Source organism: Phyllostomus discolor, chromosome 6 (assembly GCF_004126475.2).
Source record: "Phyllostomus discolor isolate MPI-MPIP mPhyDis1 chromosome 6, mPhyDis1.pri.v3, whole genome shotgun sequence".
NCBI lineage: Eukaryota > Metazoa > Chordata > Mammalia > Chiroptera > Phyllostomidae > Phyllostomus > Phyllostomus discolor.
Genome location: NC_040908.2, coordinates 128840371 through 128863522, shown reverse-complemented (window position 1 = coordinate 128863522; position 23152 = coordinate 128840371). Strand labels below are relative to the sequence as shown.

The following is a 23152-nucleotide window of genomic DNA, read 5'->3' as shown; positions in this document are numbered from 1 at the left end:
GTATAGCATACACAATTATGTACAATGCATAGTGTTAAATAATGATAATAAACAACTATATTTTACAGGTTTATATATTTACTATACTATGTATATTTATTATTTTAGAGTGCATTCTTTATACTTACAGAAAATAGTCTGCTAGAAACCCCATATTCAATGATGGGTGCATACTCCAAACAGAAAATCAATAAGGAAAGTGGAACCTAAACAACACGTTAGAGCAGATAGACCTAACAGACATGGTAGAGCCTCCACCCAACAGCTACAGAGTGCACACTGCTCCAGTGCTTGTGGAACAGCGTTCTCCAGGACAGAGCATGCATTAGGGCACAAAATAAGTCAGTAAGTTATTTAAGAAGATTGGAAACATGCCAGGCCTATTTTCTAGCCATAATGGTATGAAACTAAAATCAGTAACAAGAAGAAAACTAGGAAATTAATAATATGTAAAGATTAAACAACATGCTTCTGAACAACCAATGGGACATTGAGGAAATCAAAAATGTCATGAAACAAATGAAAATGGAAATACTACATATCAAAACTTACCGGGTACAGCAAAAGCAGATCTAAGAGGGAAGGATACAGTAATAAGCAACTTAACTTTACACCCCAGGAACTAGAAAAAGAACATGACCAGAGTTATTAGAAGGAAGGATATGACAACAGAAATAAATGAAACAGTAAAAATAAATAAATAAATAAATAAAATCAGTGAAATTAAGCTTTTTTTTTTAAAAGATACACAAAATTGGCAACCCTTAGCTAGACTAACATACAGAAAATCAGGTATGAAAGAGGAGACATTAAAACTGATATCACTGAATTACTAAGGATCATAAAAAACTGTTATGAACAATTAGATGCCAACAATTAGATAACCTAAAAAAATGGATAAATTCCTAGAAACATACAACCTACTAAGACTGAATCATAAAGGATAGGAAATCTAAACAGAACAATTACTACGGAAGGGACTGAATTAGTAATCAAAACCATCCCCCAAAAGAAAAGTCTAGGACCACATGGCTTCCCTGGTGAATTCTAACAAACATTTAAAGAAGAATGAATACCTGTCCATCTCAAATTCTTCCAAAAAATACAAGAGGACACTTCCAAACTCATTTTTTGAGGCCAACATTTTTGTAAAGCCAAAGCCAGACATGGATGCTATAAGAAAAGACAACAACGGGCCAATATCCTGATGAACATAGATAAAAATATCCTCAGCAAAACCCTAGCAAACCAAATTCAGTAATAGGTTGAAAGGATCATACACAATGAGCAAGTGGGATTATTTATTCCTAGGACGCAAGGATGATTCAACGTTATGTAGATCAGCAAATCAATACATTGTTTTGTTCAAAGTGGTTCATTTTATGGCATGTGGATTTCACCTTACATCTTAAAAATTTTTTAAGATTGTGGAAATGTTTTATATTGAATGAGAGTGAAGAAACAGGACAAATAAATGGAGCATCTGAACCCAGAAGGAATCCTGACAGTAGGGAGAAAGCTCTATTAAAGAATAATATTGGATCAGCAGACAAAATTGGAAATGAAAATGTACCATTTAACAACTGGGATATGTTCTGAGAAATGTGTTAGGTGATATCATTATCTGAAATGCATAGAGTGCACTCAAACTGTATAGCACAGCCTGCTACACACCCAGGCTACATGCTGTAGCCTGTTGCTTCTAGGCTACAAGTCTGTAGAGCATGTTACTGGACCAAGCAGTGTAAGAGTAAATCAAGCACAAGAGGAAATGATGCAGCCGAGAGACACTGCTGCTGGTGTAACATGACATACTGTTCTCTTTTTCTTTTCCTTTTTTTTTTTTTTTAAGATGGAGGGAGAAAGACAAAGAGAGAAACATCAATGTGTGATCACCTCTCATACACCCTCTACTGTGGATCAGGCCAGCAACCCAGGCATGTGCCCTGACTAGAATTGAACCTGTGACCCTTTAGTTCAAAGTCTGGTGCTCAATCCACTGAGCCACACCAGCCAGGGCTGTTTTCTAGCAGACTGATTTTTATAAGTGCAAAGAGTGCACTCTAAAATAACAATAAATATACATAGTATAGTAAATATGTAAACCTGTAGAATATAGTTGTTTGTTATCATTATTGAATACTGTACACCGTACATAATTGTGTATGCTGTACTTTTATATGGCTGTTAGTGCAGTAGGTTTGTTCAAACCAGCATCACTACAAACACATGAGTAATGAATGCATTGCATTTTCAGCTAGGTGATAGGAGTTTTTCAGCTTCATTATAAACTTATGGGACACATGACTATACAACTGTGAGGTTAGACTTTAAATATTGTAAAATTGTTAAGTTTTCTGAATGAGATAATAAATGTGGTTATGTAACATTATTTTTAAGAAAAACACTCTGAAGTATTAAGAGGTAAATGTTATGATGTACTCATTTAAGTGGTCCAGAAGAGGGTGTGAGTGGGGTGTGTATAAAGACTCAGAGAGTGTGCACCCACACGTGAATACAAATGTTAAAGCCTGTGGAGCAACATTTTAATGTTAATGTGGATTATGGTCAAGTCTAGATGAGTGCTCTGTGCATTGTTCTTATTCTTGCACCTTTTCTGTAGATTTTAAATTATTTCCAAAGAAATGTTTTTTTAAAAAATCTATAATTTATAGATTTATTTATAATCTAGATGTATTTATAATTTAGTTTAATAAAATTAGTTGTAACTTTCTGCATATGCCTACTCTTTCCAAAGATAAACACATTCTGAATTTGGTGCTTTTTCGTCTCAGACATATCCTCATATGTTGACTATATGTTTATATACGTGGTCTGTCTGGAAAAAGTGCAGCCATTGTTAATATAATGAAAACATTTTGCACAACATTGATGTAACCTGGCAGCCAAGGAGAGTGGACTGGAATGCGCATTTGTGAACAATGACAACTTCACTGTACATCTGTGGGGCCAGTGTTGAGTGAGCATGTGTTCTGTGTGGCAGTAGCATTTAAAATGACTGAGTGAGTAAAATAACGAATCTGCATCACATTTTGCGTTAAGCTTGAACATTCCTCCCTAGAAACTAGTCACATGAATCAGAAGCCCTCGGCTATGGGCAAATGGTGATTGGCAGCTTCATCACGACAATGCATCTGCTCATGTATCATGTCTTCTGGTGCAGTTTTTTTGGTGAAACATCAAGTCACCCAGGTGACTCTGCCCCAACCTATAATCCATATTTGGCACCCTGCAACTTATGGCTTTTCCCAAAACTAAAATCACCTTGGAGTGGGAAGAGATTTGAGACCATTGATAAAATTCAGGAAAATATGTTCAGGCAGTTGATGGCGATTGGCAGAACTGTGTGAGGTCCTAAGATGACTACTTTGAAGGGGACAGACATCATTGTCCTATGTACAGTGTTTACTGTATCTTCTTGAATAAATGACTCTCTTTTTCACATTACATGGCTGGGATACCTTCTGCACAAGCCTTGTATACCTAAGCACTAATATATAGTAGTGTTTTGTATGTTTCTAAACAATACATAAATGTTATCATTCTACATAATCATTTTATGCCTTACTTTCCTCAATAATATACTTAGGAGACTTATTTATGTTGATCTATGTAGCACTAACTCTCTTATTTTCACTGCTATACAGGTATCCCAAAAGTTTAAGTGAAGTTTTAAACTATATTAAGTTCACAAGTGTAAATGCTGTGAACTTACCCCAAAATTTATATCACTTGAAAACTGTACTTAAGTTTCCTGAATAATCATTGAGTTTTATAAATTTTGAATAATTAATTTCTGGTTTTACTTTTTTGTTTCAGTCAACATTTGCTATCTTCAGAGGAAGTATAATTTAATAACATGATTTGGGCACAATTTAGTCATTCATTTTTACACTTAGGGCGTGTCCACTTTTTAATTATTTCAAATACTGTTACAATGTACTTTTTTATACTTACCCATATTTTTGGACCATAAGATGCACCCAGGTATTAGAGAAGGAAAACAGGAAAAACATTTTTGAAGCAGAAAATGTGGTAAAATATTTAATGACATAAATAACATAATATCTCACCAATATAAATGTAAACAATTCAGCAGCAGTGTTAACAACCATTATTCCTGCCAAATGGGGGGTGCATCTTATAGTCCAAAAAATACAGTAGGTACAAATGAAAGAATTTCAGTGATAACTAATAATGGAATTAACTGGAATTACTGTAATAATTAGATCATAGGGTGTGTACATCTTAACTTTATTTATATTCTTCACAGCAATATGTATGTAGTTCCTTTTCCTTACCCATCCTCATAAAAACTTAGAATTATCAGCCTTTAATTTAAGCTATTTTGATAGGTTTAAAGTCATATCTCAAGAATTTATTGGGTTGAATTTTTCTAATTACTAGAGGTGTTGGAGCATGGTTTCTTATGTTTATCAGCCATTTTAGTTTCCTGTTCTGTAAATTGTAAGTTCATCTTACATTTCACCCTTGAACAACATGAGAGTTAGAGGCACTAACCTTCTGAGCAGTCAAAAATCCATGTATAACTTGGCTCCTTCCAAACTTTAGCCACTGTTAGTCTACTGTTGACTGGAAACATTAATCATAACATGGACAGTGGATTAACATATTTTGTATATGTATTATATACTGTAGTCTTATAATAAATAAACTAGAGAAAAAATGTTATTAGGAAAATTGTAAGGGCCTTGACTGGTGTGGCTGGCTCAGTTGGCTGAGTGTCATCCCACAAAGTGAAAGGTTGCTGGTTCTGTGCTCCGTCAGGACACGTGTGTGGGTTGCAGTACCCAGTCCCCTGTTGGGGCATGTATGGGAGGCAGTGGGTGGATGTTTCTCTCACACGTCAATGTTTGTCTTCCTCTCTTTCTCCCTCCCTTCCCCTGTTTGTGAAAATAAATAAAATGTTTTTAAAAAGTCATAAGGAAGAGAAAATACATTTAGAGTACTTATTAAAAACAAAAACCAAAACCTCAGCATAAGTGGATCCACACAGTTCAAACCAATGTTATTCAAGGTTCAACTATATTCTTTTTTTTTATTCCTATTTTTTTTATTTTAATCATTGTTCAAGTACAGTTTTCTGTCCTTTACTCCCATGGTTCAACTCTATTCTTTTTTGTTGATTTTTCCTATTGATTTTAGTAGGGATTTAAAAATTGCATTTTGTACACTTATTTTACATTTATATACATTCTAGATAATTGTTTTCAGTCTGATACTTGTCTTCATTTTATAATGTCCTTTTGACACATTTTATTTAATTTATCCATCCTTTCATTTATGATTCGTATATTTTATGCTTTCCCTATCCGCGTTTATAAAGGTATTCTCTGACATCTTTTAATAGAAGTTTTAACATCTCTTAATAATGACTCATGTCACCATTCAGGGACATTGTCAGTTCAGTGAGTGCCTCCTGTCTAGCAGATGTGCTTGGCAGGGGGAGGTATATCAGTGTAGAGGGCCCTGTGCTATCTTTGAGGAATTCTCGTTTTAATGAAGGGGACATCAGGCAGAAAGAAATCGAGCAAAAGTAGCAGAGACATCAAACTGAAGTAAGTGTCTGAGAGCTAGATTGGATCCATGTTGATCACACGGGTGGGGGAGGGGCACTGGGACTGGAAAGATGGGAGTGGGACCTTGAAGGCTTGTGGCCTGGAGCTCAGACTTAGTGGCGTGGTTTAGGTGTTTTCAAACATTTTTAGCATTAGAGCCCTAACTAACCTCAAAGGAACTGAATGGTAACAACTACGATAATTAGAGTAACCGTAACATCAGCTAATATGTCTTGTTTATTTATCATGGTACTGTGCTGAGAACTCCCAAGCATTATCCCATTACCTTTTTATAGCAACTTTAAAAGATAGACTTTAATATTCTCCTCATTTTACCAACTGAGTCTCAGAGAGATTTAACATATTAAACAAGTTGAAGCAAAGCTTCTGTTACTAAATTGCTCCTGTGAACCAGAATGCATTTAGAAATCACTCCCCCAGAGTATTGGAAAATATTGAAGGGTTTGGGGCATGAAAATGACAATCAGATTTATACTTTATGTCCATGTTCTAGAAACTATGTGGAGGATAGATTTGAAATTAATAAGGACTGGATTAGGGAAACAAGTTATGATACTCTTACATTTGCCTAAATGAGAGAAAATTAAAAACCTGAACTGTAAATTCAGATATATCATATGAGATAAATTAGAAATAAGAAGAGTATAGCAACTAATAATGGGCCAAGAAGAAATTTGCATGTGTTGGTTAAGCAAAATATAGGAAGTATTTTACTTTGAGAAAGCTAGCTAATGGGGACTCTTTATTTAGTGGGTTCATGTAGTTAAGCTTTAGTAGATATAAAAATGATGATACAGTAATAAAAGATAAAATAAGAAATGATGTACTTAACCTCAATTTGGTAAGTATGTATGCTTTATTTTCTAGAGTTGCCACTAAAAGATGAAATAAGTAAAGGAACACAGCTTATAAATTCCACACTGGTAGAGGAGATAAAAGAAGAGCTAAAATAAATATGTAGAAATCATAAAGAAAGGCAAACAGAGGTAGAACAAATAAAAGTATAAAATAATATATGTATATAATTACAATGAGTGTAGATTGAGTAAGTGGTCTAGTTAAAAAGGTTGTCAGACTGGGCTTTTTAAACATGTCAACTATATGCTATTTATAAAAAGTAGAAAAAAGATTGAAATAAGAATATGGAAAAAGATCTACTGTACCAGGAAAATTTCAACAGCAAAGCTGGTGTGGTTATATTAACATCAGAAAAAGAACTGTAAAAAGGAAAAAAGTTATTAGAGCAATGCCAGCATCTATAATAGGAATTTAAGGAAAGGCCTTGGAGATTTAGTTGAAAAGAAGGTAATAGTATGTTTCTAAACAACTAGTAAGTTTAACTAGTGTTAAGTTGACTTGAAATATAAAGACAAAACTGAAAGTTTGAAAAAAACAAGTACCCATAGGTTGTATGGAATTTATAGTTTAACCAAGTATTTTTCTTCAGGGATTTAAAAAATACGGGCTTTTTCATTCCATGTCATTCTAAGTCTGTGTTTGTTGGCAACACATATAAAAATTAAATGCATTTGGTGAGTATTTGCTCGTGTGTTTCAGGAATTCAAAATGTCCTCAGCCTCTTTTGTGCAGTCCTCACAGAAAACAAGGTTCTCTTCCATTCCGCAAGTTTCCAGAGACTTAGTGATGCTTGTAGAGCCCTGGAATCTTTAATGTTTCCTCTTAAATACAGGTGAGATTTTTACTTGTACTTTTATTTATTTCCAAATTATGTGTTAGTTATTAATGATCAGTCGAAATGCCATTGCACAATAATAGTTTGAACCACAAGGTCATATTTTACAGTCAGAATTTTGATAGAAGTCTAGCCTGGAATTTGGAACTTTGCCAAGCCATCCATTAATGAGTGTTGATTAATTTAGTCAAAAAGTAATTAAGAGTAGTATTGTCAGTAGCATTTAATTCTCTTTGGATATGGTTGGTGATAGCATTAAGTTAGTGCTGTGATTTTTTAATATTAAAGAATTATTAATTTTAGGGGATATATTGGTATTATGGGTTTATTAAAAAAGAGACCTTATCTTTTTTAGATACCTATTAAAGTATTTGGTACCAATAATATAATGTCTAAAATGTGCTTCAAATAATACAGTGGGGAAGAGAACAGAAGGGCAGCAGTATATATGTGTCACGCATCAGTAGTGGTCAGATCTGGATTGGACATGTGGGCTTCATGGGCCTGTCTGGTTTCCTGGGTTTTGAGGAGTAGGTTAAAAATTTCCCATGATAAAAAGTAAAAAACAAGACAGTTTAAGCAGTGATGTCTGATAGTGCTATAAGTAGAATATTTTATTCTAATATATGGTTTTATCAATTTATTAATCATAACATCTAGGAAACTTAAGTTCATACAAACCAGAATAAAATTTAGACTGTCTGTAGATTTTATTTTAAAAGTTTAAAAGATTTTTATGTATGTGCTTTTCTTAACCCCTAAATATGTCTAGACCTTAATTTTTGTACTTTACCACTCTTACTGAATGAAAAATCAGGTCTACAAAAATGGAATTTGAGTGTGGGTTTCATGCAGACGAATGACCGGTGTTGATGGGGAAGGCCCATCAGGGAGTCAGTGTTATTGTCTGATGTCACATTGTCATGTAAGGAAACTGCTTTCAAGGAAGATTAAAAAACCTAAGGAGACTGCTTGCCTAGGAGGGGTAAGGGATAAGAAAGCTGCCCAGGATTCTGTTTATTTTACCTTTTTACTTCTTATTGAATTTGTTGGGGTACCACTGGGCACTCCATTTATTTTACATTTTATTATATCTAATCATATCTTTCACCTGAAGATTTTTAAAAATCTGTCCTTTTGAAAATTAAATATTAATAACCATGAAAACATTATTGATAATTTCTAAACTTAGGTAATATAAAAAATGTATAGCATGTAGATGAAAATATGTGTGGACTATGGAAAAACAAACATATCTCACATATATTTTTATTATTTCCAGTTATCCTTATATTCCCATTCTCCCGGCTCAACTACTAGAAGTTCTAAGTTCCCCAACACCTTTCATTATTGGAGTACACTCAGTCTTTAAAACTGATATCCATGAACTTGTAAGTATTCATCTTTAAGTTGCCAGTTATTGAGGCCAGAGGTTTATCATATTGCTTTGAGTTTTATAACATTTCAATTAACCACTGTTTTCAGCTCTATTGTATTCCCTATCGAAAAGATTGGCTGGAAGAAAAGCATCATTGAAAAATCTAAACAGTAATTTTTCCAATAGTAAATATGAGAGATTTACAAAATAAATTTATTAATATGTTTAAATGCCCCCTCTTTCGGCATATTAAGTTTATCTTTCTGTATTCTTCATCTTATCTATGGGAAAGGAAGATAAAATAATGTTAGGTGGTATTCTATTTATACATTTGTTATAAGTACTTTAATTTATTCATATTTTGAAATGAGGCGTGTGTTAATGCTAAATGGTTGATAACTAAAAGGCAAAAATCATTTTCAAAAGAGGGAAAGGTTTTAGTGGAATGCAAATTCAGTATAAGCCCCAACAAATTATTCTATTTCTCATGCTATATGAGTAAAAATCCCAAAGAAGGAAAGTAATGCTCCACACGCATGCCAGTTCTGGAATAATGGGTTTGGTTCTCTGTTCTGCACTTTTAAGAGGGACTGTAAGAAAATAATGTGCTTCAGAGAAGGATATCCAGGATCCTCAAGAGTTTAGAAACTATATCATGTGAGATCATAAGGAAATTTTCTGAAGTACTAACCTAATATTATTTGATAACTAAATATAAATATTCAAGTGACTGTCATAGGAAATAAGGATAAGATTTCTTTTTTGTAGCTCTAAAAGGCTGAAATAAAATAAACAGGTATAGTGAGTATAGAAACAATTTTTTGCTCAGTATGAAAGTTTTCAACCATTAGAGCTACCCAGTGATGCCAGATGGTTTTCTCAATGTGAGAGGGGTTTTCATAAGCACTGTGTGTAGAGTGCAAGGGACAGATTGCATGAGATTTTTCAGGAAGTTTAAAAATACTTCTTTCCTGAAAAGTTGGGCTATCTGACACCTGCAATCCACAGATCTTTAAGATCTTATATTTCTACTTTTGTTTTAGTTTTAAGTGCCAGAAAAGAGGTAAGTAAGCTCTATTGGTACTTATACATAATTACAATTGTAATCAAATCATAGGTTGTCATTTAAACTGACAAAAGACTATTCAACATTGTAATTATAAACAGGACCCTCATTCATATATTAATCATTCTGCCTAATTTTCTTCGTTGATATCTAGTTTTTAACTTTGATATCACTGTATAAAAATATGCATAAATCAGTATAAACCTAGTTAGTATAATACTAATTAGAAGTATACCCATCTTATTTGTAGGAAATTTTTTTCCAGCAAATTTTTTTCCTCTGGAAGTTGATGTGTTCCCAAAGTAAATTTCTTCATTTTTTGGTGAATAAACTAGAATGAATTTTAATCCTGTTTTCAACATAATAACTTCAGCAATCTTGACTAGTTTGTCTTACTTTATTGTTTTTTTACATTTTTATGTAAGTTATTTGTAAATTGTTATAAAATGCTAAAAATCCATTTCTTGAACACCTAAACAGTACCATTTGGGTGTACACTTATTGCTTTGTTTATTAACTCATGTAATGATTGCTGGGTCATTTAGATTATAGCTACACTTCTATAGTGAAGCATCCAAAATGCAGTGGGATTCAGTATTTTCAGACCATTTGATTGAGGATAACTGAGACCTGGGAAAGCAGAATCACGGAAAAGGGGGCACTGCTATAGACAGTAGCTGGGAAGCCATGCACCCAGCATTCTAGCACTGTGGACAACAGGAGTCTCTTCCATGCCTCTGTCTTCTCATTTCAAATTAGTGAAGGCTACATTAATTTGCTTAACAACAAATACATTTTATTAATTATATTAATGTTTTTCTCCTTCAGTTAGATGTAATCATAGCAGATTTGGATGGAGGCACTATTAAAATTCCTGAATGTATTCACCTCTCCCCCCTCCCGGAACCACTTCTGCATCAGACTCAAGCAGCTCTTTCTTTGGTATGCCATTTTGTAAAATAGTATTTTTCTCTTGATTTAAAGGTAACAAAGATAATTAGAACTACATATCATAAACATTGTAATTACTTCTTTAAAAAGGTATTAAAACATGAATATAGTCTTACGTAGTATTTAGAAGTCTTTACTAAACATTATCTAAAGAATATACTTTGAATCCTGAATGTGTAACTGGGTATTTGTGATATATTCATTCTTTCCTTCAGCATATTTATTTAGTATATCAGATACTGAACATTTAGTATTGGATATTCAATATCCAGGATACTGATGCTGTCGTATTCAGTATATTGGAAACACACCAGTGAAAACAAGACTAGACTCTGCCTCGAAATCACTGATTGCCCAAACCCCCTGTTAAAAGCTAGCACTTGTTCCTTCTCCTTCAACCTCCTGTTGACATCTCATTCCTCTTTGATAGATATGCTACTCGCAAAACAGTGTGATTTTTTTTTTTACCAATGTTTTCAAGTTACTACAGGAAGATGTATCTTATAGATAGATTAAATGTCCAGCATTCTATGTAGCAAAGTTTTAAGAAATCATGTGGTCTGGATGTTTCTCAGTGAAATGAATTTCATTTTTTTGCAGTTATTTTACCTTATTTGATTTCTAAAAGCACAGTAGTTTATTGTACTGATAATGTTTTAGGTGCCCATTTATCCATCATCACAAAATTAAAACTTAGAAATTCTGCATTTGAAGCCGTGACTAGAACTAAGGCCTTCATATTCTTCTTGAATAATATTGTAGGGTGAGCTGTTTAAAAAAATTTTTTTCCTTAAATAGCAACTAAAGTTCTTAATAGGAACTTTAATAGTTCTTAAATAGGAACTCAGAAGTCTAGGCTTACCATGATGAATTTTATTTTTAAAAAAATTCAAATTTATATTGGTTTTTAAGTTGTTATAGTGGTATCTATAGGATGGGAACATTCAGAGACAACTGATTTTTTTTTCTAATGTAATTTGTAGCTAAATAATTGCATTGGTGGTATATGGATATATCAAAAGCTGAGAAGGTCATACTTGAGTGACTGAAAAAAAGCTTAATGTTCTAGAAACCTTAAATAAGTTTTAAAATCTTACATATGACTATTTAATATTGATATTTATAATTATTCTGGGGGTAAATAGAAAACAAAAGTAAGAGGTTAACTCTTAAGTCAGTGGCTCTTGGTAGAGGTTCTGCTGCACACTGGTAAACCTTCACCTACAACACTTGTGCTACCAAATTTAATCAATGAATAGAATTACTTGGGGGGAAACTGAGTATGCAGTGTTTGTAGTTGACAAGCACAGTGGCGCATTGCGTGCTGCAGTGTAGCGCCGTGAACACGACCTGAGAGCACAGTGTATTGTCAGATAGGACCAAAAAGAGATCACGTGTGGCAGACTGTGTGGGAGCTTTGATACACGAGTGTAAGCTTTGTTTCCTTACTAAATAATTATAACCAAATGGCAGTGCAGTACTTGAACTGTGTAATGACCATGGATGGTTGTATAGACATTAAGACTTTATTCTGTAGTAGTGATTGGATAGTTGGATTATAAATATTGTCTTGTTTTAGTGTAATTTTAAAATATAGTTTTGAGTCTTCTGGTCTATTTTGAGTATACTATCAGAACCTGAGTATTTGAAAATGATTCTGCAGAAAAAAAAGTTGCTGCACACTAAAAAACAAACTGCTGTATACTTTTTCTCCCCAGCCTGCTTTCCTTCAAAGCCTAACTCAAATGTTACTTTCTTTTTGTAGTTTGCCTAAGTTGAATTAATAATACCTTATATTTCACATATGTTCTTTATATATTTATAGTACTTGTTTCATTGTATTGTACATTTACTCATATGGACTGTGAAGTTTTTAAGCTTATCTCATTTCTCCTCAATATTTCAGTTAGTGAACTTTTAATTATACTAAGAACATTAAAAATAAATGCTTATTTAAAATTTTCAGCTATATAGACAAATAGCTTTGCCCTAGACCATTTCTTTCCCAGTGGTAACTACTATTTTATAGCTTAGTGTATCTTCTTTCACAACTTTACATTTTCATTTATGTGTGTAGCAGTGCATGTACATATATACATTTAAGATTTATTTTTAAATAAATGAGACTATACTATACGTATTTTTCATTAAATATTTTATCCTGGAGATCTTTTCACAATAATGTGTATACATACAGAGCTGCCTCAGCTAACAGCATTGTAGTTCATGGAGAAAATATATTGTAATTCATGTATTGACACTTTTTCATCTAATGCTCCATGTACAATAAATAGTAGGTTTTATTGACATAAAGACCTTCTATATAACAAAACTTCTTTGCTTTAGATTCTACACCCAGATTTGGAAGTAGCAGATCATGCTTTTCCCCCTCCGAGAACAGCTTTATCCCACTCAAAAATGCTGGTAAGAAGTTTAAGATTTTAATTTTGTGCTTTTAAAGAGGACTGTACTTTTATTTGTATAGTTGTTGAAGATACTGGATTAGATGGACTGTCTAGTAAAAATAATGATAGTTAGTTGGACAGCCTAGTAAAAAGTTGAGCAAACTAGAAATGAAGAGAATTGCCATAGACTCACCTTGTGGCCTGCTCAAGGAGGAGCCACAGGACAGCACACTAACCCAGTAGGGAGAAGGGCTAAGACTTATCCCAAGGAGGCATGAGCAAGTAGGGCACAAAAAATCAGAAATTAGATTACCTAGGTTACACCCTGGAAACCTAGGTTACCTAGGTTGCACCCTAGGTTATTTGGTTGCACCCTAGGTTACCTAGGCTACACGGTAACCTAGGTTACCAGGTAACCTAGGTTACACCCTGGAAAATTGTGCTAAATGGCATATCAAAAGGGTCAGTCAAGGATTATAAAAACACACAAAAAAAGGAGGGGGGAGTAGATTACAAAAAATGGAAACAGATTGTTAATAACAGGAGAGAATCAAGTTTGAGGAGTGAGCAGATGAAAACAGTTGCAATTAGAAGCCAAAAAAGGGTGCGTATATAACAGAGATCCCTTTTTTATTTTACTCAGTGCATTTCTTTTTCTTATGTTAAATTGTTTTTTTAAAATTGTTGTTCAATTACAGTTGTCCCCATTTTTCCCCCATTACTCTACCCCACACTACCCACCCCCACCTCTCACATTCTCCCCACATTGTCTTTGTCCATGGGCCCTTTATACATGTTCCTTGACAACCCTTCCATTCTTCCCCCCGTTATCAGTGCATTTCTTATAGATGAACTTTCTCACCAATTAGGAGCTTCATAGAGCTGGACACCTTTAACAAGTTCCTTAAGCATTCTGGACTCTTCCCTTATAATTAAATAAAAGACTGACTAAATAAGTCGGTATGTTTTCTTACAGTTCTAAACCTGTGATTTCATTGAAACATGAATTATTAAAACAGAGTTTGCCATACCTTATTAATATAAGAAAAGATTTTTATAAGTTGGGTAAATTTTGGAAAAATTTTATAGGCTTTAAAAATAGTCTTTTGATGGTATGTAGTTCTGGCCAAGATGGAGGCATAGGTAGATATGCTTCGCTTTCTTCCACAACCAAAAGAAGGATAACAACCAATTAAAAAATAATAAAAACCAGAACTGACAGAAAATTGAACTGCATGGAAGTTTGACAAACAGGGAGTTAAAGAAGAAACATTCATCTAGGCCTAGTAGGAGGGTTGGAGATGGGAAGCCTGGGAGGAGAGAATGTGTGGCAACATGGTGGCTGGCGGACTGGGCAGTCACACATTTGCGTGTGGATAAACTGGGAGGAACAACTGGGGAGTGAGACAGACCATGCAACCCAGGGTTCCAGCGTGGGGAAAATAAAGCCTCAGAACCTCTGGCAGTAAAAACATGTGGGTGTTGCAACAATGGGAGAAACTCCCAGCATCACAGGAGAGTCCATTGGAGAGGCCCACCGGATTCTAGAATGTACACAAGCCCACACACCTAGGAATCACCAACAGAAGGACACAATTCACTTGGGGGTAGCAGGGGAAGTGATTAAAAGTGGGGTGAGAGCTGAGCAAGTGGCACTGTTCCCTCTCTGACCCTTCACCCGCATACAACGTCACAACGCAGTAAAGTGGCTGGCCCTGGTGAATACCTAAGGCTCTGCCCCTTACAATATAACAGTGCACTGAGACAAAGAAATATGGCCCAAATGAAAGAACAGACCAAAACTCCAGAAAAATAACTAAGCAATTAGGAGATAGCCAACCTATCAGATGCTCAGAGAAATGCTTGAGTATGGACGCAAAATAAAGTAAGAAGTGAAGGCTATGCAAAGTGAAATAAAGGAAAATATATAGGGAACCGACAGTGAAGGGAAGGAAACCAGGACTCAAATAAACAATTTGGAACAAAAAGAAGAAATAAACATTCAGCCAGAACACAGTGGGGAAAAAAAAGAATTCAAAAAAATGAGGAGAGGCTTAGGAACCTCTGAGACAACTTTAAAAGGTCCAACATCTGAATCACAGGGGTGCCAGAAGGAGAAGAGGAAGACCAAGAAATTGAAAACTGACTTGAACAAATAATGAAAGAAAACTTCCCCAGTCTAGCTAAGGAAATAGACATGCAAGTCCTGGAAGCTCAGAAAGTCCCAAACTAGTTGGACCCAAAGAGGAACACACCAAGACACATCATAATTACATTACGCAAGATTAAAAATAAGGACTCTTAAAAGCAGCAAGAAAAATGGAGATAGTTACCTACAAAGGAGTGCCCATAAGACTCTCAGCTGATTTCTCAAGAGAAACCTTGCTGGCAAGAAGGGGCTGGAAGGAAGTATTGAAAGGCAAGGACCTACATCCAAGATTACTCTATCCAGCAAAGCTATTACTTAGAATGGAAGGGCAGATAAAGTGCTTCCCAGATAAGGTCACCAAACCCTTCTTATATGAAATGTTAAAGGGGCTTATCTAAGAAAAAGAAGATAATCAAAACTATGAACAGTAAAATGACAACAAACTCACAACTATCAACAACTAAACCTAAAGAAAAAAAAAACTAAGCAAACAACTAGAACAGGAACAGAGTCACAGAAATGGAGATCACATGGAGGGTTATCAGCAAAGAGGGGAAGGGGGAGAATGGGGGACAAGGCACAGGGAATAAGAAGCATAATTGGTAGGTACAAAATAAACAGGGAGGTTAAGAATAGTGTAGGAAATGGAGAAGCCAAAGAACTTAACATGCACGACCTGTGGACATGAACTAAGCTGGTGGGGGGGGGATGCAGGAGAGGGGTTCCATGTGGTGAGGAATAAAGGGGAGAAAAATGGGACAACCATAGTAGCATAATCAAAATATGGTTGAAAATAGTCTTTTGAGTTTTAAATTCTTTTGACATCTCTAAAAATCAAACAACTTGGGTATTACGCCATTCTTTAATACATTGAAAGGAGAGATACTGCGACTTATGTTTTTCCGATAAGAAAATTGAATGTGCTAGAGGCAAGTTTTCTTTGGTTCAACTTTAAAAAGAACCATTTAACAGCCTATGCTGTCCCAGCAGTGGAACAGCCTAGATGCCCCACTACTCAGGGCTGCCACAAATGAGACGTATAGGAAGCACAGACATGCAGATTTATTGAATAATCCTCAAGTTCTTTACAACTTTTTGATTTTGTGATTATTTCATTATTTTTTTAAGAAATTCAGCCCTGGCTGGCGTAGCTCAGTGGGTTGAGCACAGGCTGCGAACCAAAGTGTCGCAGGTTCGATTCCCAGTCAGGGTGCATACCTGGGTTGCAGGCCATGACCCCCAGCAACCACACATTGATGTTTCTCTCTCTCGCTCTCTCTTCCTCCCTTCCCTCTCTAGAAATAAATAAGTAAATTTTTTAAAAAAATTCAATTACCTAACATGTTTTCTTCTTATATTTTCAGGATAAAGAAGTACGTGCAGTTTTTCTTAGATTATTTGCACAACTTTTCCAAGGATATAGATCATGCCTACAACTTATAAGAATTCATGCAGAACCAGTAATACATTTTCACAAGGTAAGATGCAGAACTACGTTGAATCTGTCCAAAAAGTAGACTCTAAATAAAGCAGCTTGGTTGTCTTTTTCTGGCCATGTATTTTGACCTTAATATATCAAATGAAGTTAAAGTCTCTGTTTTGTGTGGATAGATAGTATTTAATAAAATTATGGAACTGACGTGTTTTTCTTCAGAGTATGTTAACTTTAAATTGGTTTTTATTTTAAAATGGAGTGTTAATTTCTGATTTCTCCTGCTTTACAAACAGATTCACTTTTATTCTTTCCAATACATGTGGCATTTCAGATATCAAAAATCTTTTAGAGAGATGTATTTTATAGTAACACCTTTGTGCATGAAGACATTTATTCAAGCATTATCTTTCCATTATATTTTGTTTCCAGCATTCATTCATTGCCAAGTGATAAATTACTCATTTCATGTTTTCTTTCTTTCAGACAGCTTTCTTGGGGCAGCGCGGTCTGGTTGAGAATGATTTCCTCACTAAAGTTCTCAATGGAATGGCATTTGCAGGCTTTGTTTCAGAAAGAGGTCCTCCCTATAGATCCTGTGATCTCTTTGACGAGGTATAGTTTTTTATCAAATGAGTACATTATTTACAGTCAAAATGAGGCTAGTAGTTAAAAGTAAAAAAATAGTATTTTAAACTTTTAATCAAAAGCATAACTATATTTTAAATTAAATGTCAGATAATCCAAGTATTTACTATTATGCTTATCAGATTTTGGTAATTAATTAAAATGTGGATTAGAAAAATTAGAAAAAGTATAATTGTAGGATATCGCAACATACATGAAATCTTGAACAACTTAATTTTAAATAATTGATTAAAATCTTTGAGTGATTGTATAAAGAGAAGATTTATTTTTGAAGGTATAACACGATTCCTTTATTGGTTTCATGGAGGAAAAGTCTAAGTTTAATATATAGATACAGAATTTCAAACAGTTTTCTGTTGTCTATCAGTGTTCTAGAACCACAGTCTAGCTTCGCAGCCTTCTTCCTAATCCATAATGGCTTCATTGGGAGATATTAAATGTATAAAAGAGATTTAAATCTCTATTCTGAAGGAATTGGCCATATAAAGGGAAAGTTAAAACAGACGTGAGTTAAAATAAAGGTGCTGTTTTGTATTCATTGTGATTTCTCTTATTTTAATGCATCTTTCCATTTGTCATTTAACTTTTCATGGCAGCCCATTCTGGTGTATGGAACAAGGACTGTTATTCCCATTTCAGTTTCTGAAAGAACACTGTGTTAGAACCAATAGGCTAAGGCCATACCACCCTGAATGTGCCCTATCTTGTCTGATCTCGTAAGCTAGGCAGGGTTTGGTCTGGTTAGTACTTGGATGGGAGAACCAATAAATATAAAAGTTCCTTGAAATCTATAAAAGAAAAACATTCCTAGCACCCAAGGTGTAGTGGAGAATAGTAATAGTGGTCATATTTTGGTGTTGCTGGTTTTATTTTATAATATAGAGAAGGTAGGAATCAAGATCTTAAAGACCCTTGGTTCAGAGAAGGATCTTTAATTCTCTGTTAAGGTAATGAAGTATTCAAAAGTAAGATTGAAAGAAGCACATGTTTTAATTCCAAGTATGGAGAACTGCACCAAATGCTTTAGTTCATAATAAAACAAATCCTACAAGGATTTAGGAGCAATTCCCTGAGGGTGAAGAATTCATTTTCATCAGTTATTGATCACTGATTCTCTAATGTCAACATTAAATATGATTGATCATTGGTTATCTGATATTAACATATATCAGCCTTTAGATCCTAAGTAATTGAGACAGTGTTTGGGGGGATTAAATTAAATGCTTTTCAGAGTCTTTTCTAGTTTTCATTTTATTAGTCTCTGAAGCATCCTGAATAGTAATACTGGTTTATGTACCCCCTTTCATTCTATCCAAATTCCCTTAGTCTATCCAAACTAGATAGTTTGGCCAATCCAAAACTCCTCTGGCAGTTCCATCACAACTAATAAGTCATATTGGTTGCTTTCAGAAAGCTTGCTTGCTGTAGCCTCTGACCAGTTTTGTAAGTCCTTCCCTTACCTGGTATGTCCTCCCTCTACCTTTCAGTCTGACTATAACCTTCCATTCTTCATACTCTGCTCTTATCTTACCACCCTTTCCAAAGTAGATTGGAGGTCTACTAGTCTGCATTAAGCTTTATTTTGTGTCTCTCAACTTTATATGGCAACATATCTTTTATTATGTATATTTATATACACAAGCTATATATATATATATATATATATATATATATATATATATAAGAAAATATGAATACACACACACATACACATTTTTTTTCATTCTTTAGATTGGAAACAATAATAAGGCAAGGACTCTGTCCAAGATTCCCATTGGGTCTTGTCATAGGGTTCATCCTGTTCTGTGTTCTCCCGTCAGTGACAAGTTTTGGTGTCTTGTTGATGTTACTGAAAGCCAGTTCATGTGTATACTTCAGTCAGGGGCCTAAAAGGAATGAGACATCAGACCTAAGTCATTTCTTGTCTATCCTCTTTCACCATTTAATTGGTTTGCACTAGAATGTGCTTGTGTAGGAAAATCCTGGGTGCTTCTGGGAAAGGAACCCTTGTTTTCATTTAGCTTCCAGCAGCCTGCGTCATGACAGGATTATGGAGCTTTGAGAAGCAGCTCACCCCCACACTCCCATCACACCAGGCTGTTAGAAGGAAAGCAGTGTTTGCCTTTGTCAGACAGTCTTTCTGAATCCTGACCTAGACTAGGTGAGGTCATGGTTTTGTATGTTGTCTATTCCAGTGAATCTGTTAGTTCCTAGAAGGAAAAATTGTAAACCCTTTTTTAAAACTTCACCCATCTGTCTACCCCTCCTCCTTACACAATATTTTTCCTGTCAATACTCTTTTCTTCATTCCAAGTATACACACACAGTTCTCCCAGCAAATTAGTTAGTAGGAAAATGGGTTGGAATTTGTGTAATTGGAGAATTGGAAGGTCATCTTGTTCTTTTATCTTATTTTAGAGATGAAGAAACTGAAGCTCAGGAGTTTTAGTGACTTGTTCCAAATCTTATTGTCATGAGAGCTAGAACTAGCATCTGAGTGACCTGACTTGAACATTTGGTTCATGTTTTGTGAGTTAGGGAAATGTTTGGAGACTTTCTGACTATCCAAAATTCTCTGAATGAGAGAAATATTTACGTGAGGCCTGGAGAATGAAAGGGTCCCTCTGAGTTCCAGAAATACTTTTCCCAAGAAGAAATAAGGCCCTAAATCATCAGGGAGAAACCACAAGACTGTTCAATGACTGGACAGACTCTGTAAATCTAGAATAGAGGGGAAGCCCAGTAAGAATATACAATATTTTTAGTAGTATTACATATTTTGGGTGCTTTTTGGCTTGCTACTTGTATGAAATTATCACACATTTTTCTGTTTCACCATATTTTGGAGTTGATGTTTTGCCATTTGATTCTTTTTTCAAGTTGGTAGCTTTTGAAGTAGAGCGAATTAAAGTTGAAGAAAATAACCCACTGAAGATGATAAAGCATGTTAGAGAACTTGCTGAGCAGCTATTCAAAAATGTAAGTAAGTATATTTATTTAGACCGTCATTAATGTTAAAAGTACTGATAAAGTATTTTGTTTGAAAAAGTGAAAAATTTTGTCTTTCTAGTGATAATATTTTGTTCTGACTTCAGACCTTTGGACTATAAGTTCACAAGATACTATAATTGGTACTACACATCAAAACAGATTGTATTTTCTTAAATGATTTTTCTCTCAATTACTGTATTGTGAAAACTTCTTAGTCACAGTTTTCCATTTTGTCATTTGCCCTCATTGTGATTTTCATTTAGGTTTTTGTCTTCTTAAGAGTTTACTGGGCATTTTAAGACATGAAGATTATACCCACTGGAGACCAGAACTGACTTGGACAGAACTGACTGACATACTCTGCTTTAGCTTATTACTGTGAGGGTTACCTGGACCAGGAAAATCATCTGAGTTGAATTGTTTTCAACAGAGAGTAAAAAGCTGAAAGACAGCAATTGTCCAATGACCAATTACAAAAACTCAATGGTGAAAATATTCCCCATATAAAAGAAATGCAATAAGTGTAAATGATTTCATAGTTCACACTGGCATGGTGTGAAATAATAATTTGAATACCAGGAAATGAGAGAACCTGCCATGATGGGGAGATTATGTACATGTGGAAAAGTGGGTTTTGACTAATGGATTCCAAGTTCTTTCTCCTGCTTGTAAAGTTTTTTCAGAGTTCAATTCTTTTACTAAGGAAAGAAAAGTTAGTGGAAAGTGTGCTTTTCCAGGGGGAAGTTGGGGAAGATATATTTTTCAGGAGATGGAGTTAAGGGGGATTTGAGGCCAGTATCCTGGTATTGTTAAACTTGACTATTTGCATAGGTGCACCTTTTTCGATGTTGAATCATTAGTTATATCTGTTCAAAATCTGAGAACCAATTGGATAAAAAAAAGTGGGAATACTAAATTGTGTTCCTTTATTCAATTACTTATACATTTTATTTCTGAAGTTACTTTAAAATGCATCCTTTGGACTGATACCCTAAACTCCACATATAACTGTCCAACACATAAATCTATTTCCTGATTAGTATGCTGGAACTTAAGTAAAATTTGGTCAGAAGGAAAACTTGTGGGCTGTGCTGGACTGTGCTGTTTATGAGGGCTGTGTAGAAGTAATGTATGCCATGAACTTGTGATATATTTCTTTTGACCTATTGTAATAATAAATATTGAGTGTTTAAACAACATGCCAAGCATGGGATTAAGCTCTTCACATATATGATCTTTAATCCTCATATCAATAATGTAAAATAGGTGTCATTATCCCTGTTTTACTGGGGATAATTGGCTTAGGATCATATGGCTATTAAGTGATTGAATCCAGATTTTAGATTTAGGAATTTTTATCTGTCCAATTCCTAAGCCTGTATTCTTTTACTCCATTAGGCTGGCTCATCTTCAGTTGGAAAAATAGTGGTATTTTCAATTGCTGATTTTATACTTGGAGTGATTTATTGATGGATTTCAAAAAATAAAACATCAGCTGGGAGTCAGTGTTTGATACTCTGAGACTGATTCCTTTAATGTTTATTTGTTAGACCTTTACCAGCCTACTCCTGAACTGCGAAATTTTATAGCCAGTAAGAGACCAGAGCTGGGCTTGTGACACAGGTGTGTCTCCGTTACGTGATTGAGTCCACAATGTATGTTAAGGAGTATGCCAAGCTGCTCTGATACGGAAATGAAGTAAAATTGTTTCTTGCTATCCTAGAACTCTTAAGTATTGTGATAGATAAGCCAACACAAAATGAAAACTGCAGTAAAATAAATATCAACTAATTATATACTCTTAAAGGGGAATGTGAAACACAAACGGACCCAGTCCTTTAACACCTATTTAAAGGCCGTCATGAGGGATTGCGTTACTGGGTAAGAGGTGGAAATCGCCCTTCAAGTGAACTCTACATTTCTTGTACTTTGTACTCTTGTACTTTTGTACTTATTGTACTTTTTCCCTCCCATAATCCAATTCTATTTAATTTAATTTTATTAATTCCATTTGTTTGGTATTTATTCATTAGGCACCTACTGTTGCTAGCATTTTCTAGGTACATAATTCCCCTGATATTCTTGAGAGGAGGATACATCTTGGGGAAGAATTTGAGAATATCCCAACGGCTTGTCCTCAGACTTTCCGAAACTCCTTCTAGTTTTAAGTTTTTAAAGCCCTTGATGGTCCCAACATTTCTGAAGTAAATACGTTACAAAGTTATAAAGCAGGGCACAGTGGTAAAGATACTTTCTTTGGTCACGCAGAAAGTATGAGGCTCAGAGGAAGGAAGGATGGCCCTCAATGCAAGGAAAATAATCCAGATGGTTCTATTTTTAACTAGTCAGGTTTTTAAAAAATCACACTTCTAAAATTCCCTTGGTAAGCAAGAGCCAACCATGTAATTTAACTACTGTATCCTTATTATTGGGTTATAATTGAGAGCTGTTAATTCCATTCAGGTGTTTGTAAATACTTTATTGTACTGAAGTCTGGTATGTGTATTTAGCTCTTTCCCTTACTTCCCTTTGAAATACCTTAACAGCAAACCTTAATTTTTCAGTTTCTTCTCGACACTGATGACTTTTGTACTCTTGGCTAACTGTAAATAAAGAAATGTTGCTGTTGTTATAAGAATGAAGTAAAACATTGTGATAATCTTTAGTCTTCAAAGAGGAAAACATAAACAACTTATTTAGATTATTATGAGAAAATGAGGTCCTAACCCAAAGCATAGAAATCAAACTCCTCGCCCTATCATGTCTGATTCATTTGTTCATTTTTTTTTTAGGTTTTATTTATTTATTTTTAGGGAGG

At 34.6% G+C, this 23152-nt stretch overlaps 1 protein-coding gene across 2 annotated transcripts in view; it reads left to right on the top strand.

The window, feature by feature from the left end:
- Positions 1 to 23152, top strand: part of SBF2 (SET binding factor 2) — a 432668-nt gene that overhangs the window by 245180 nt on the left and 164336 nt on the right. For both annotated transcript variants that reach the window (XM_028514405.2, XM_036029007.1), the window contains exons 7-13: positions 7179 to 7311; positions 8597 to 8705; positions 10587 to 10700; positions 13056 to 13133; positions 16628 to 16741; positions 17182 to 17310; positions 20224 to 20322. In XM_028514405.2, the coding sequence (XP_028370206.1) occupies positions 7179 to 7311; positions 8597 to 8705; positions 10587 to 10700; positions 13056 to 13133; positions 16628 to 16741; positions 17182 to 17310; positions 20224 to 20322 (776 nt within the window). The remainder of the gene's footprint in view (positions 1 to 7178; positions 7312 to 8596; positions 8706 to 10586; positions 10701 to 13055; positions 13134 to 16627; positions 16742 to 17181; positions 17311 to 20223; positions 20323 to 23152) is intronic.